Source organism: Stenella coeruleoalba (assembly GCF_951394435.1).
Source record: "Stenella coeruleoalba genome assembly, chromosome: 2".
Classification (NCBI taxonomy): Eukaryota; Metazoa; Chordata; class Mammalia; order Artiodactyla; family Delphinidae; genus Stenella; species Stenella coeruleoalba.
In genome coordinates this window covers 11,917,916-11,935,195 of record NC_137147.1, presented here as the reverse complement: position 1 = coordinate 11,935,195, position 17,280 = coordinate 11,917,916, and the positions used below count along the sequence as shown (strand labels likewise).

General features: G+C 47.5%; 1 protein-coding gene across 4 annotated transcripts in view; it reads right to left on the bottom strand.

The window, feature by feature from the left end:
* FBLN5 (fibulin 5) overlaps window positions 1-17,280 on the bottom strand; it is an 83,022-nt gene that overhangs the window by 20,972 nt on the left and 44,770 nt on the right. For all 4 annotated transcript variants that reach the window (XM_079914183.1, XM_079914185.1, XM_079914182.1 and 1 more), the window contains 2 exons: window positions 3,932-4,054; window positions 931-1,047 (listed from right to left, as the gene is read on the bottom strand). In XM_079914183.1, coding sequence (XP_079770309.1) covers window positions 931-1,047; window positions 3,932-4,054 — 240 coding nt within the window. The remainder of the gene's footprint in view (window positions 1-930; window positions 1,048-3,931; window positions 4,055-17,280) is intronic.

The window sequence follows — 17,280 nt, the reverse complement described above, 5'->3', positions numbered from 1 at the left end:
ATAATCTCCTCCAAGTAGCTGGCCAGGAGCCTGCCAGCCAGACCTCGAATGGTGTGACAAGGAAATGGATCCTGCAAAACCTGGTGACAGGCTCCAAACAAAGACCTCATTCTGAGTCTCCGGCGCTGCCTCCACCCTGGATGGGGCAGCTGCCAGGGCCTGGAGGCCTGGGCAGCGGGCTGGGGGCGGGGAGCTTGAGGCCAGACAGGACTTGCACTAATTCTTGGGTCTTAAGTCCCCCACTCACTTCCTGAGCAGAAGAAGCCTTCAGATGGAGGCAATAGGCCTGGAACTTGTTTTTCTTACTTACCAGTATTTGAAGCGATCATGAGAAAGTCAGAAAATGCCTTTGTTTCTTTCATTCTGTTACTGCGGGGAATGCTGGGTTGTAGGGGAGGTGACCACCACCTCCAGACGCTCTGCTAAATAACAGGCCCTCCTAACACGGGTGAGGGGAAACTGGACGGAGAGGCATCAAAGTCGCCCGTGAAAACCCCGCATAGGGTGTACCTGAGTATTTCACAATTCATCCAGAATCAGAAGCCCTCTTTCCTCATCTCTCTTTGGGCCTCAGGAATTGAACTCAGGCTATAGGACATGTGAGAACATTCCAGGTTGGCCAAAAAAGCTGGCAAGGCTACTTGTGGATAGCAGATACACAGAGAGAAGCAAATCCATGAAATCATAAGCTCCCAGCTGGTGGATAACTGTGGTTCTAATTTCAGCAGTACTCAGAGGACACTCTGACATGTTTCACATAACCTCAGTTAGGATCTCAGGTTTCCGTAAACAATGGGATGGGCAGGCAGGGACAATGAGTGGAAATACACTTTAACAACAGTGTTTCCTACCAACATAAACTGTCAGACTCTGAAGAAGACAGCATCTAGGGTTTCACATTGTGTTCGAGTTGTCATTCACATCACATACCTTGGCAAGACCTCCCATCCTCGTTGAGGGTGAAACCAGGGTTGCACGTACAGGAATAAGATCCAGGAACATTCGCACACAGCTGCTGGCAGTAGCCGTAGCGACATTCATCGATGTCTGGAAACAGAATTGCAAGCCAGGTAAGATATGTATTCTTCTCAATCACCGATGCCACCCCAGCATCATTACTGCCTGTCTCTTCTGGATCAGTATCACAAGGGGAAGCACAGCGGAACTAACACAACAACAGCACCTACGAAGTGTCAGGGATGGTGACACCCTCTGGATTCTGGGCTCAATCTCTCTACCATCCTCCCTGACCCATCTCAGTGCTATGAACACCTGAACCTATATTGAAAGTTGTAGAAGAAATTTCTGCTTAGAGTGGAACATTGGTCAAGATGGCCTCTAAGATTTTAAGCAAATCTAAGATTTAACGCTAAGGTTTATCCAACACCAAGAGTCACCCTAAGATCCTACTTAAACGTGTCATTGCCCTGGAAAGGGACAAGTTGGCTTAAAGTGTCAGGGGTATCCATAGCCTGGCTCCTGTAGGCTCTTTGCCAGCTCCACTAATGATGAATATGTCCAGCTGTCAGGAACAAGAGTGAGTGTAGGCCAGGCCAAGCTGGGTAGCGCTGTGGTCTTGAGACCTACGAATCCAGGAACACAAGGATGCCGGAGTTGGCCTTGGATCTCCTCCTTGTAGCAGAGTGGACATAAAACTCTGGATAAACACATTTCTTGCAAGCCATGATTGGCCTTTCCTGAGCAAGCAGCTATGTGGGTGAATGGTTCCTTTTAGCAGAGCCAGGCTGACATGTACCAGTCAACAGGGAGGCTGACGTCATTGGGAAAGCACTTCTTAATACCCCAAGGTGATGGGCTGATGGGCTGACAGCTGGAGAATTCACTCCTGCAGGATAGGGTGTTTCGAATGAAGCCTCCAGGTGGGGACCGAGTCTCACATGACTATAGCTGTAACTGGTCCTTATTTCATCCTCACCTCCCCCTAAACGTTCCCCCTCTGGTACACCACTTCCTTCGGAACCAGGGTCCACCAAGGGCTCCGAAGGCCAGCTCAGAACTTGTCTCTGTGCCTGGTTTCTACTACCTACTGCCAAAAAGGACCCCATCTCCACCTTACTCATTGTTCAGCCCTCCTCAGGAACCATGCCCTGCCCTTGTCATTCTGTTTCATCTCTGAGTTGCAGCTACTTCTAACCTGGCTCACCCCACTGCCCACCAAGTGCCCTGCAGCTCCTGCTTATAAAGCACATTGACCTCTGCAGTTGCTGATCCTGACCTCCTACGTGGGTGCAGTTGGGCACGTCCCCAAGCCAGGGAGGCAGCAGGGGGAAAAGAGGGCATCTTCTGCCTAGGGGTACCTTGGAAGAAAGGCGATTCCCAGCCCCTTATTTTTCTGCAAAAGCAATGCCTGCAAAGTCGCACAGAGTGGGGGGTGGACAGCTATGGAATTTGCATTTTGAAACAGAAAGAAGAGTTTGGCTGAGAGAAGGCATGAGTTTAGCCCATACTGAGGAAAGCTCTTCACTTTGGATGTAAAGTGTAAGCAGGCCATGCATGCGGCACCACGTCAGGCCTCCAGGAGCATCCCTCCCAAAACTTCATGCTCTGTGGAAGAGAACAACCCCCCCCCCCCCCCCCCGGTAGAGGAATGTCCCAATTACTGCCCCCACTCAGATGGGGAGAGGTTTCCTGGCCCCAAGGTCTCTGAAATCTGGCCTGTATGTCCTGGTCACCTGGTTCTCTCTAGCACCTTCTTGTGGTGGAAAAAACTGGACTGAGAAACAGGAGACAGATTTTAGACCCACTCACTCTAACTTTGTCCAACACGTTGCTCTTCTTTGAGTCTCAGTTTCCAACTCTATAGAAGTTGGATGACATAACATCTAACACCCCTTCCAGCTCTGAAATTCTACATACTGACTTCCCATACAACTAACTCACACGGGTCTGCTTATGTGCAAATCAGTGGCATCAAATTTTCCATAATAGCTGAGGTTGGTTAAAATGCAAAGCAATCATCATATCTACACAAGCCCATGTGCAGTCAGCTCTTTGGTGCCTGGAAAGGGGAACCGAGTCAAGCCTAGGCTGGCTTGTCAGAGCCCAGGATGCTCTGGACAGGGCTCTAGAGGAGACCTCAGCTCAGTCTCAATCAAGAAAGACCTGGAAAGAAGAACCTTGTTGTTTGTTTGTTTCCATGATGTTGTTTGGATTTGTTTCTCAGCTCCTCCAGGACTGACTTCCGGGAGACAGAAGAGTGTCGTAGAGGATTTAAACTAGTAGGGCTTTTCCAAGAAAACAGCAAAGAAATCTCACCCTACAAAGAGAAACTGAAGTGACAGCCAGAGATTGCTATGAATTCATTCACTTGGCTAAACCAAAAACTAAAGGAGAAGAAAGGAAAACAGCCCTCCAGTAAAAATAAACAGAGAGATCATATAGCCGATGCCAACCGCAAGGGACAAAATTCTCAATTGGTGCTGACTGACTCCTTAAAAAAAGACCACAGCTAGTGGGGTGGGCATGGGGTAGGGGCTGTGATGGGGTATTAGGAGGAGATGATATTAGACCAGATTCCACTGATCCACATTTGAGACTTGGGACATTTCTGTGACTAAGCAAGAATTCCCTTCTCTTGGTATGATTTCTAATTGGGACAGAACAACCTTCACCCCTATCACTTCCTGCCTTGGTTATCAACTTCCTAAAGGCAGAAAGAAGGTCTAGGTAGAATCAAACATGAACCCTTAAAAAGTACGTTCAAAAACTCTGATGACGACATGCAGTGATGCGGTGACGGTGGTAACTGATTTTAAAGGGTGGGACTACGCGTAAGCTCAACAGCCTTCTGCCTCCCCCACCCCCAAAGAAAAGCCCGCTGCCCTTAGACCACCAGCCATGCCCACATTTCACTATACCCGACACAAGCATTAACTCTCAAGAGTTTCTGTGTAGCCCATAGAGCTGTTACCTAAGCACTGGCCTTCGAGCAGCCAATAGCCGTCAGTGCAGGAGCAGGTGTACCCTCCTTCTGTGTTGATGCAAATCTGGGTAGGGTTGCACTGGTGGGAATCCGTTGCACACTCGTCTACATCTGTAACACAGACATATTCCAAAGAATGTCACTTACATGTTTAAAGCCCTGCAGCCACTAGAGGTGCCAGCTGCTTGCTTGTCTGGCTGGGAGGCAGTTGATAATGTCCCTGGGTGATATCCAAGGAGACGGAAGCACCTCCCTAACAGGTACCACTAGGAGACCCTGACCTTTTCGGAGGGGGTAGAGCTAATCTGCTCCCTGGAAATCCACAAGGGAAATGGCCAAAAAGAGAACACACATCCTTAAGCACTTTTCTGCCATCCTAGCCCATCATTCTCTGAAAGCAAGTTCAACCATTACTTGGTTTAGAAACGCGTTTTGTATTAGGCTTACCCATTCACATATTAAACCGGTCTGTTGTGTACCTGCCGTGTGCACAGAGCTATGATAAACACCACTGAGAACATAACAGAAGAAAAAGGAACGTCCCTCGCCAGCGGAATCTTGTAGTCAAGTCACTTGATTACATCCATGCCCCAAAATCTTTCAACGTAGAGCTCCTGTTCCTTCAGGAAGCTTCCCAGAGCCCTCCAGTCTTCCTTCCACGCCAGAGCTCCGAGGGCTGATCTCTTGCTGCCCTCTGCTTACATTGGGTTTCTCCAAGCTGCTGCGTCCCCATCTGTCTGCCAGTGTGCAGGTACTTATGTCCAAGCCAGTCGGTCCCGTTTCCTTAACTGGGAGCTCAGAGCACAGAGACCAAGTTGATTTCATGGCCACATTTCTCATCTGTTGTACACAGCACTCAGAACTGTTTCACCTGAAACGAATCCTTCTTCCCTTTCTCCACACACTGCACTCTAGAAAGAGTGCTCAACCCTATAAGCGGTCCTCCTGACACCACGCTCTTACTTTGACCTAAAGGACAAGACCCCCTAGACCTTTGGCTATGAAGGGATTCACCCAGCGCCCTGGATCCGCCTGGCCAGGCCCCACCTCTCCTCATCACTCCTGCCCTCACCTGCCTGCACTTTAGGGCTCCTGCCTTTTGCCCCCTCCTCACTACAGGCAGGGTTTGCTCATCTACCCCTTCTCCCCGCCTCTCCAGAACGGACCATCGTGCCATCGGAAATAACTTTAAAACTGCACTTCACTGAGCCTGCGCAGTGCGCCCGACTCCTCATTTTTTCTCACAGTCGCTCCATGCGGTGAGCTGGTGACCCCCACTTACAGATGGGAAAACGGTGCTGAAGGTGCTGAATCACCAAGGCCAGAGCCAAGTCCAGGCTTCCCCACCTGCCTGCCTCCCAACCCCCCTGTGCAGGAGTGACAGAGTCACACTGCGAGGCCCAGGCAGGTCAAGCAGAGGAGAGAGGGCTGAGCTTTTGCTACCTTTTCCTGCCCCACCTGGAAAATTGTCTGCCTCTTGACATCACAGATGGCAGACTGTGGTGGGGCTGGGGGGCACCTAGGATTCCAAAGTGTAAGCTCTTTGGGTAGCACAGGTGTGCACTCAGGAAGCAAGCACAGCTGGTCCAGTGAAACGTTCAGCCAGGTAAGCGATGGTCTCCAGGCTCCAAGCGACACCACCACAATCCACCACCATCGGCATCACTGGTCAACACCAATGACGCTGGTCCGTTCCCATCGCACCCTCAATGACCAGCCCGCAAAACATGGACCACCTCCAAGAACCCGCTTCCAGGGCGGCAGCAGCCTCTGCTCCACCCTGACACGTGACGACAGCAGCCTCGGTGGCAAAGACCCGCCGCCGTTCTCAGCTGCAAGAGCTCCTGCCTTTGCCCTGGGGCTCGCTTCCAGCCCCAGGTCTGCCCACCCAGCAAAGCCTCCCAGGGGAACCGGCCAGCAGCCGCTCCTACTCAAATCCATATCGAAGCCTGGGATAATAAACAACACCACAATTGGCCAGCACATATTTACATTTTTTCAGCGGGAAGTGATAGATGGCAATTGTACCCTGGGAACAACATTGCCTTAGGAATTTGTGCTCTTTTTCCTGCTTCAAGGGGAACGCAGGGTGAGGGAGACTTAAGGGGCAACAGAGCTGTTAGAGAGACTTGGTGATAGCAAGTTCCCAAGGCTCTGTGCTTGTGTAAACTGGGTGCACACAACGTGCCCCCAAAGCCCTGCACAGAGGAACCAAACGCTCAGGAGGGGCCAGACTGGGCTCAGAAGGGCACGTGAGGTCTAAATGTGTTTGCGCACGTGCAAACTATTCAAATCCAGAAACAAAATCTCTAAAGTTTAAAAAAAAAAAACTCCACCACTTTTACTGAGTTAAACAATTAACTCAGTTATACCACATTTCTGTTGATGTACGTTCAAAAAACTCCTTGAATTGATTGATTGAATGGGTTGAATCAATCAACTGACACTGGATTGTCAACATAAATATATTTTGAGAACTCAATAAGTTTGGAGTCTTTGGTGGATGTATGTCCCATCTTTATAACCTCAAAACATACCTGGGGCTTCCCTGGTGGCGCAGTCGTTAAGAATCCGCCTGCCAATGCAGGGGACACGAGTTCAAGCCCTGGTCTGGGAAGGTCCCACATGCCGCGGAGCAACTAAGCCCACGAGCCACAACTACTGAGCCTGTGCTCTAGAGCCCGTGAGCCGCAACTACTGAAGCCCGCGCGCCTAGAGCCCATGCTCTGCAACGAGAAGTCACTGCAATGAGAAGCCTGCGCACCGCAACGAAGAGTAGTCCCCGCTCGCCACAACTAGAGAAAGCCCACGTGCAGCAACGAAGACCCAACACAGACAAAAATTAAAAATTAAAAACAAACCTGGTTTAACCTGGGTCCATAGTAAATGTTTAATAACTATTTGGTGAATGAATGAATGAATGAATGAACACATGGGCAATAAACTTTAAGGCCTTTGAGCCCCCAGACAAGCTTTTCCCAGCCAACTTGCTGACAAGTGCCTGGACTTTGAAAACCACCACCCCACAGAAAACCCCCATCAGCTTGCACACCTGTGGGGCTGAAACTGGGGAAGTTCATGCTGTGGGTTCCACACGAGGCTAAAAGACTCATCACACATTCCAGCTCACAGCTAAATTGCTTACATTAAATACATTTGACTTAAATAACAGAAGGAAAAGTACGTTGAACACTCCAAGGACATTCTTTGGCAAAGGGGCCTTTTCTGCATCAGTGGAAAAGTACAAGTTACGGCAACCTGAGTAAGTGTCATTATCCTTGGACGCAAACCATGCCTGTTACTCCTTTCCTTTTCTGTGGGATGTTTAGGAAACATCCCTTAAGAGAAAAGAATGCTGGGTTCATTCAATCATTCATGTACTCATTCACTTATTAATTCTTCATGTTCTACTGTGTGTGTGTGTGTGTGTGTGTGTGTGTGTGTGTGTGTGTGTCCTAAATTTCTAGGCCACTGGGAGAGCTGGTGTCGAGTGCAGTCCCTCTAGCTGTATGGTTCACGGAAGCAGAGGGTCCCTCCAGGGGGCTGTGGCCCTGGGCAGCTGCCTGGGCCCTTCGAGGATTCCAGCACAGCAGCCATGGCTCATCTCTCCCCAGCTGGGACAACATCCCCCCACCGTCCAGGTGACCAGCACCCTGGCTACTGAAGGAAAGTGCTCACTGACATCTCCAAAACCAGATCAAAGCCCAGCACTGTGCCTACCCAGGAAAAAATCATCCTCCATGTTGAGCAGCACAGCTCTGCTGCCCCACACAGCTCTGAGCTGTCACTCCTTCCTTCAGACATCCCCAGGGTGGCCTTCAATTACACTCTCAATCTCAAACAACAACTGCTCACGTAGGAAAGTCCTCAAAGCAGTCAACCTCATTTCCTTGACACCCTTCCAGAAGGCAGAAGTGAGCTCCCGGCCTTGGGACAGCAGCCTGCACGGCAGGGATATTCATTTAGGATGTCATACCGATAGCTGTGTCCCATGTCCCCAGCAGGTGTGCTAAGGCAGTGTGAGTGAAGAACGTCCTTCCAGTCCCGTCAAGATCTCACAGAGGTGCCAGATGGAGGAACTGGGCTCAGACTTCAGAATACACCTGCCCAACAAACTGGAACAACAAAAGGAACAGAATCTTCCAGGCTGAGACCTTAATAGACATTTCTCCAAAGAAGACATACAGATGGCCAGTAGGCACATGAAAAGATGCTCAACATCACTAATTACTAGAGAAATGCAAATCAAAACTACAATATGGTACCAATTCACAGGGATCAGAATGGCCATCATTAAAAAGTCTACAAATAACAAATGCTGGAGAGGGTGCGGAGAAAAGGGAACCCTCCTGCACTGTTGATGGCAAGGTAAGTTGGTGCAGCCACTATGCAGAACAGCGTGGATGTTCCTCAGAAAACTAAAAATAGAATTAGCATATGACCCAGCAATCCCACTCCCGGGCATATACCCAGACCAAACTATAATTCAAAAAGACACATGCACCCCTGTGTTCATAGCAGCACTATTCAGAATAGCTAAAACATGGAAACAACCTAAATGCCCATCGACAGATGAATGGGTAAAGAAGATGTGGTACACGTATACAATGGAATACTACTCAGCCATAAAAAAGAATGAAATAATGCCATTTGCAGCAACATGGATGCAACTAGAGATTATCATACTAAGTGAAGCCAGAAAGAGAAAGACAAATACCATATGGTATCACTTATATGTGAAATCTAAACTATGGCACTAATGAACCTATCTACAAAACAGAAACAGACTCACAGACATAGAGGACAGACTTGTGGTTGCCAAAGGGAAGGCGGGTGGAGGAGGGAAGGACCAGGGGTGTGGGGTTAGCAGATGCAGACTAGTATATATAGGATGGATAAACAACAAGGTCCTACTGCATAGCACTGGGAACTATATTCAATATCCTGTGATAAACCATAATGGAAAAGAAAATTTAAAAAAAGGAATGTCTATATGTGTATAACTGACTCACTTTTCTGTTCAGCAGAGATGGACACAACATTGTAAATCAACTACAGTTAAAAAAAATAAAATTAGAATCTTTTAAAAAATTTTTAAATTTTATTTATTTTTTTATACAGCAGGTTCTTATGAGTTATCTATTTTATACATATTAGTGTATACATGTCCATCCCAATCTCCCAATTCATACCACCACCACCACCACTCCCCCCCACCCCACTGCCACTTTCCAGGCTGACTGAAGGGACAGCATGAGAAAAGGCCACAGCCTACAAATCTGCTAGAAGGTTTAGCCCTTGGAGCAGGAGTTCTGTGATGGAGGCAAGTGGTGATTGGCAGGTCCCCCCTTTCTCTTATCAGACGGAGGTCTCACAGGGCATCGTGACTATCATGCTATTGGTTTATGCCTATTGTATGTCCTTCCTTGGGAGTGGGTTAGTTCTCAGCATACAACCCATTTTTCTGTCCCCCGTAAAACTAATGGTTCCAAGTATGATCTTAGGGTTAACTCACAGGTTGTTATATAAAAATCCCTATCGGCAGGTATAATGGACAACGTACTGCTATAAATATGCATGAATATGTTTGAATAGAAATAATATGCGTATGTATGCCAGCTACTTATTATATTTGAATGTACATATTATATACCTACACGCATTTACATTACAGCATTCCTAAAAGTTCAAGGGAAATAGTTAAACTGTTTTCATAACACAAATTCTCATTGAAATAAATATCCTTTAAAAACGGTAAAACAAAGCAAAACAAAACAAAAACTGATGGTTCCGCCACACCCACAGGGAGAACATTTCCTAAGCCATTCTGCCAGCACTAAAGCTTAAGAGAAAAAAAGACCAAAGGGCCATGACTTCCCCAGAAAGGGCTACTGGGTAAAAAAAAAATAAGAACTTTGAGAGGCAGGCAGAGCTGGGTGTGAATCCAGGCTCCTGCACTTAATAACTGAATATTACTGACAAGTTGATTGATCTCAGGGATGCTCAGACGCTCTGCAAAATAGAGCTGCAGCAGCCTGCCCCCTAGGCTGCCATGAGAGTTCACAAATCAGCGTGTTCGCAGGTCCCATCACCATTGCCTGGTGCATAGGAGGTGCCCAGGAAATTATAGTTCCCTTCCCCAGTGAGGTGCTGTTTCTAACAGCCAAGAAAGGTAGGGGAAGCTTGGTTTCCAATACTGTCAATAAGGCAGGGCTGACTTTGTGAACCTGTGTACACACCCTCAGCTGAATGTCTCTGTTCTTGAGTGAGAACGGCCATCAGCCAAAGGGAAACATTCTCATTGGGTGACACGGGCAGAAACTGTCGAAAAACGTTCGGAAGACTGCACCTTTCCAAAGTCCTCCATGAGTCCTTTTTTGGACACGGCCGAATCACTTCCTTGGTAGTAAATTTTTACCCAGTGAAACAACATGTTTTCCCAGCCCATTTTTGTTCCTTCCTCGCTCAAGCTAATGGGGCTTGATAAGAAAGAAGAAAATAACAAGGCACATTCCAACGCCTCCAATTGAAGCCAGTTTTAGGCCTGCTGCTGGGCTGGATGGGGGCCAATTTTCATCAAGACGACCTCAGTGAAGGCTGGAAGCTACACAGACAGGACAGACTTCCCAAACACCTGCTTAATTAAAGAGCTCAGCATTTGAGAACTTGCTTGTTGAATTCCCAGGACGTCTGCATTCCACGTGTCTTATAGGTCCTGGGCAGTCACCAGGAACCAGATTTTTCTGTGTTTACAGCATTTGTCCCAGTCCTTGATATCAAGCTTAGAATACAAAGCTTGCTCGTTTTGTGCCTCTAATTAGGCAACAAATATGTGACCCATTTTCCAAACAACTAAAAATCCTCTCCTTCTGGATGAAACCAGCTGGACTGTAGCTTCCAACCTCTGCACGGGTTCTATTTTTCTATCCATAAAGCGAGAACTTGGAAGAGAGCTCCGAAAGGCCCTTCTAGCCGTGCCTTCTACAGAAACAAAGTATGAAGATAATGGGGGTCACATTGTTTGGTTCTTGGGTAATTATTTTCATCCAGAGTGCTTGGTAAACATCAGCTGACTCTAGCTGCTTTCAAACTGGGCAGGGAACTGGCTAAGCTCATTCAACTTTTTTTTTTTTTTAAAGGTTTTTGCTCATTCAACTTTTGACAACGTATGAATCGTTACTGCAGTTCCAGGGGTGGGGTGGGAGCGAGGGTTCTTGAGCATCATGCCTCAAATTGTCCTGAGAGGAAGGGGACAAGGCTGCTTATTGCCAATGTAGGCATGTTTGTGTTTTTTTTTGTTTTGTTTTGTTTTTTGTGGTACGAGGGCCTCTCACTGTTGTGGCCTCTCCCGTTGCGGAGCACAGGCTCCGGACGCGCAGGTTCAGTGGCCATGGCTCACGGGCCCAGCCGCTCCGCGGCATGTGGGATCCTCCCGGACCGGGGCACGAACTCGTGTCCCCTGCATCGGCAGGAGGACTCTCAACCACTGCACCACCAGGGAAGCCTGACATGGTATTTTTTTAAAGGGCATGAGGCTTTAGCCATGATTGTGATTATAAACCAGACAAACATGGAGCTCAAACTAGATTGTCATTTACCAAAAGTCCTGCCGTTTGCCCATCAACAGAGAAGGATTTTTGAAACTATACAAGTCAGTGGTTCCCAAACCTAGCTACACAAGAGAATCACTGGGCTAAATCAGAAAGTCTAGGGTGGAGGCTTGGGAAGCTGTTTAAAGTTACCTAAATGATTCCAGTGTAAAGCCGTATCTGGCACTTGCTGCGCCAGACGAGTACTTCTTAAACTTTAATGTGCGTATGAATCAGTGCGGATCTTGTCGAAATGCAGGCACTAATTTGGTCAAGTCTGCGTTTCTAAGTTCCAAGTCTGCTGGCCCAGGAACCACACTTCGAGAGGCAAGGTGCTAGATTATTGTGGGTGATGTTTGGTTCTCTATCCATGCAACTTACTCAGAGTTTAAGAAGCTGTTCAGGAGAGTCTAGGAGGGAATTAAGGGTTCAAAAATCAAGCTGGCAATCCCTAACCAGATTATTCTCTACGATCAAACCTGCTGGTTACAATAGTATTGTGATTTTTAGAGTCTTATTCAAGAAGTTCTCAGCACAGCCTAAACCACAGTCTAAAAAATGCTTTCCTGGGGCTACAGACTCAGCCATTACTCATGTCCACCTGCAGCGGCTGGGCCCAGAGCACTGTGTACCTTCAGAAGATTCTCCTCCTTTCAGTTTGCTGGTGGTGTTTTGATTGCCTAAGAGTTAACTCAGTTCCCTGAATCTTAACTAAGTTCTTGGCAATACTGGCCCCCAAAGTGATGACAAAAAGTGCAAAAGATTCCAATTAGGAGCAAAGACAACGTTTTTCCTTCAATACCGACCATCCCTTGTTCAGGAACGCAGTCTATAAATATCATAGCTCTTAAATCACGTCATCTCCACCGCATCTCCCCATAGGCTCTGGCTCCCCTTTCCCTCTGAGCATATTCCTCCCCCATACCCTTCTCTCCTGATGCTGTCACAGTTCACGGTGTCACCGTTGTCCTGAACCTGGGGCTAGAAAGCTTAGCCACCCTTAAGTCCTTCCCCCCAAACCCTACTCTCACACAATTCACATCCTGGAAATTCTGCAAATTCTTTCTTTCCATCCCTTACCCCCAAATATTCCAAGGCCTTGCTGTCTTTTCTCTAAACGGTTGGAATAACTCTGTACTAGTCTGCCGGCCTCCAGCCTCTCCCGCTGGAAGCAAGTGAAACACAACCTCCAGAATGATCCAAGACATGGAAACGATCATGGGGCCCCACTGCTCAACACTTCACTCCCCTCCTTAGAAACCACACAGCTTTCTTTTTACACCTCGGCGACAGAGCACGTCAAGCCTACTTTTATACTCACACATGTGCTAATTAAACACATCTGGTTTTATAGCATTTCACACTGTATAACAGAATTAGCTGTGCAGGGCTCCATCTCCCTCCACCAAACCGCGAGTTCCCGGAAAACGAGAAGTGGGTCTCATTCACATTTGTGTCCTAAGCACCTAACATAGCGCCTGGTGTGATGGAGAGCATGGAAGTGAATGATATTGGAAATGAAGATACTTTGTCCTTGGACTTTTCTGAAGGCAAGAGGGGAAGTCAGTTATACCACAGGACAGGAGAGGAAGCCAGTTGGGCCAACCACCTCTTCGGTGGCCCCATGTCTCACGCCATGGGATGGAGGATATCTGGGAACAGTGCCTGCCCAGCAGAGCCCCAGGCCCCCACCTCTAGTGCCCGGGGCCTCATCCCTGTCCCGGTCTTTGCCCAGGGCTGATTTGAGAGTGTCCTCAACCTCCAGAGGCTTTGACACGCCATGTGCTTGGCCTGATGGAGTGAGTTATGTTTCCCCCTTCCTCATAAAGAGCTGTACATCTCAGACGAGGAAGAAGTTTATTCTCAACAATCACAGGAGGGAGGAACATCAGAGGAAAGAAAAGACACACCTTTTCCTGGCCTGAAAATGGGCACCAGCAGGACCCCTTAGGGCACAACCAGCCCAATCCATTTTGCAGGCTCAGGACAAAACCCTTGGCCTGGTGCAGGCTGTGAGATTACCAGGGTATGCAAATTCACCCCAAGGAATCAATCAGTCTGTCGTCAGCAGCAAACACTCCCTGCCAGTCCCTCTCAGAGCACGAGAATGGAATCTGCACATGTTCTCCTCCCCACGCCGGGGTCAGAGACTCTGCTACCACTTCTGACTCCATCACTAACTAACCAGGGCACCCATGTATATGTCATTGGCCTGCATTTGCTTCCCTGCCTCTGAAATGGGGCCACCATCACCTGCCCTCCTAGGACTTGCAGGCTAGTGGGGAAGGCAGGCAGTGAACAGAAACCAGTGTGAAGAGCACTGCAGTGGGCTATGGGAACACATAACAGTGAGTGTCCCACATCTGGGAGGTGAGGCCAGGTCTTGACCATGGACAGTGACATAGGGGAACACTTCCTTCACATACAGCCATTCCTGGAACCCTAGGACAAGGGAGGGGAGTGACAGATGGCTCTTTCAACATAACAAGTTACAAGCAGCAGGCAAGCAGGTGATTAAGAATATAAATATTTCGAGAGAACTTCAAGGTGGCAGAGGAATAAGACATGGAGATCACCTTCCTCCCCACAAATACATCAGAAATACATCTACATGTGGAGCAACTCCTACAGAACACCTACTGAACGCTGGCAGAAGACCTCAGACTTCCCAAAAGGCAAGAAACTCCCCACGTACCTGGGTAGGGAAAAGAAAAAAGAAAAAACAGAGACAAAAGAATAGGGACGGGACCTGCACCAGTGGGAGGGAGCTGTAAAGGAGGAAAGGTTTCCACACATGAGGAAGCCCCTTCACTGGCGGAGACAGGGGAGGGGTGGGAAGTGGGGAAGCTTTAGAGCCGCGGAGGAGAGCGCAGCCACAGGGGTGTGGAGGGAAAAGTGGAGAGATTCCCGCACAGAGGATCGGTGCCGACCTGCACTCACCAGCCCAAGAGGCTTGTCTGCTCACCTGCTGGGGCGGGCAGGAGCTGGGAGCTGAGGCTCGGGCTTTGGAGGTCAGATCCTAGGGAGAGGACTGGGGTTGGCTGCGTGAACACAGCCTGAAGGGGTTAGTGAGCCACGGTTAGCTGGGAGGGAGTCTGGGAAAAAGTCTGGAGCTGCCAAAGAGACAAGAGACCATTTCTTCGGAGTGCGCGAGGAGAGGGGATTCAGAGCACCTCCTAAACGAGCTCCAGAGACGGGCACAAGCCGTGGCTTTCTGCGCGGACGGGCATGAGACGCTAAGGCTGCTGCTGCCGCCACCAGGAAGCCTGTGTGCGAGCACAGGTCACTGTCCACACCTCCCCTCCCGGGAGGCTGTGCAGCCCACCACTGCCAGGGTCCCGGGATCCAGGGACAACTTCCCCGGGAGAACGCACGGCGCGCCTCAGACTGGTGCAATGTCCCGCCGGCGTCTGCCGCCACAAGCTCGCCCCGCATCCGTACCCCTCCCTCCCCCCGGCCTGAGTGAGCCAGAGCCCCCGAATCAGTGGCTCCTTTAACTCCGTCCTGTCTGAGCCGGAACAGATGCCCTCAGGCAACCTACACGCAGCGCGGCGGGTCCAAATCCAAGTGTGAAAAAAGAAGAGAAAGGGAAATCTCTCCCAGCAGCCTCAGGACCAGCAGATTAAATCTCCACAGTCAACTTGATGTACCCTGCATCTGTGGAATACATGAATAGACAACGAATCATGCCAAATTGAGGAGGTGCCCTTTGGGAGCAACTGTAGACTTGGGGTTTGCTTTCTGCATCTAATTTGTTTCTGGTTTTATGTTTATTTTAGTTTAGTATTTAGAGTTTATTATCATTGGTAGATTTGTTTATTGATTTGGTTGCTCTCTTCCTTTTATGTATAGATATATATGTATTTTTCCTTCTCTTTTTGTGAGTGTGTATGTGTATGCTTCTTTGTGTAAAGCTGTATAGCTGTGCTTTACCAGTTTTCCTAGGGTTCTGTCTGTCCGTTTTTTTATTTGTTTTTGTTTTTAGTATAGTTTTTACCACTTGTTATCATCAGTGGATTTGTTTTTTGGTTTGGTTGCTCTCTTCTTTCTTTTTTTATTTTTCTTTTTAAAATTACTTCTTAATTATTTTTATTTTTAATAGTTTTGAATATTTTATTTTAATAACTGCATTTTATTTTTATTTTTTTCTTTCTTTCCTTCTTTTATTCTCCCTTTTCTTCTGAGCCGTGTGGTGGGCAGAGCCTTGGTGATCTGGCTGAGTGTCAGGCCTGTGCCTCTGAGGTGGGAGAGCCAAGTTCAGGACATTGGTCCACCAGAGACCTCCCAGCTCCATGTAATATCAAACAGCAAAAGCTATCCCAGAGATCTCCATCTAAACGCTAAGACCCATCTCCACTCAATGACCAGCAAGCTGTAGTGCTAGACACCCTATGCCAAACAAGTAGCAAGAGAGAAACACAGCCCCACCCATTAGCAGAGAAGCTGCCTAAAATCATAATTACGTCACAGACACCCCAAACACACCACTGGACATGGTCCTGCCTACCAGAAAGACAAGATCCAGCCTCATCCACCAGAATACAGGCACCAGCCCCCTCCACCAGGAAGCCTACACAACCCACTGAACCAACCTTACCCACTGGGGGAAGACACCAAAAACAACGGGAACTACAAACATACAGCCTGCAAAAAGGAGATTCCAAACACAGTAAGTTAAGCAAAATGAGAAGACAGAGAAATACACAGCAGATGAAGGAGCAAGGTAAAAACCCACCAAACCAAACAAATGAAGAGGAAATGGGCAGTCTACATGAAAAATAATTCAGAGTAATGATAGTAAAGATGAATCAAAATCTTGCAAATAGAATGGAGAAAAGACAAGAAACGTTTAACAAGGACCTAGAAGAATTAAAGAGCAAACAAACAATGATGAACAACACAATAAATGAAATTAAAAATTCTCTAGAAGGAATCAATAGCAGAATAACTGAGGCAGAAGAACGGATAAGTGACCTGGAAGATAAAATAGTGGAAATAACTACCACAGAGCAGATTAAAGAAAAAAGAATGAAAAGAATTGAGGACAGTCTTAGAGACCTCTGGGACAACATTAAATGCACCAACATTCGAATTATAGGGGTCAGAGAAGAAGAACAGAAAAAGAAAGGGACTGAGAAAATATTTGAAGAGATTATAGTTGAAAATTTCCCTAATATGGGAAACGAAATAGCTAATCAAGTCCAGGAAGCACAGAGAGTCCCATACAGGATAAATCCAAGGAGAAACACGCCAAGACACATATTAATCAAACTATCAAAACTTAAATACAAAGAAAAAATATTAAAAGCAGCAAGGGAAAAACAACAAATAGCATACAAGGGAATTCCCATAAGGTTAACAATTGATCTCTCAGCAAAAACTCTGCAAGCCAGAAGGGAGTGACAGGAAATATTTAAAGTGATGAAAGGGAAAAACCTACAACCAAGATTACTCTACCCAGCAAGGATCTCATTCAGATTCAACAGAGAAATTAAAACCTTTACAGACAAGCAAAAGCTGAGAGAATTCAGCACCACCAAACCAGCTTTACAACAAATGCTAAAGGAAATTCTCTACGCAGGAAACACAAGAGAAGGAAAAGACCTACAATAACCAACCCAAAACAATTAAGAAAATGGTAATAGGAACATATATATCGATAATTACCATAAATGTAAATGGATTAAATGTTCCAACCAAAAGACATAGACTGGCTGAATGGACACAAAAACAAGACCCATATATATG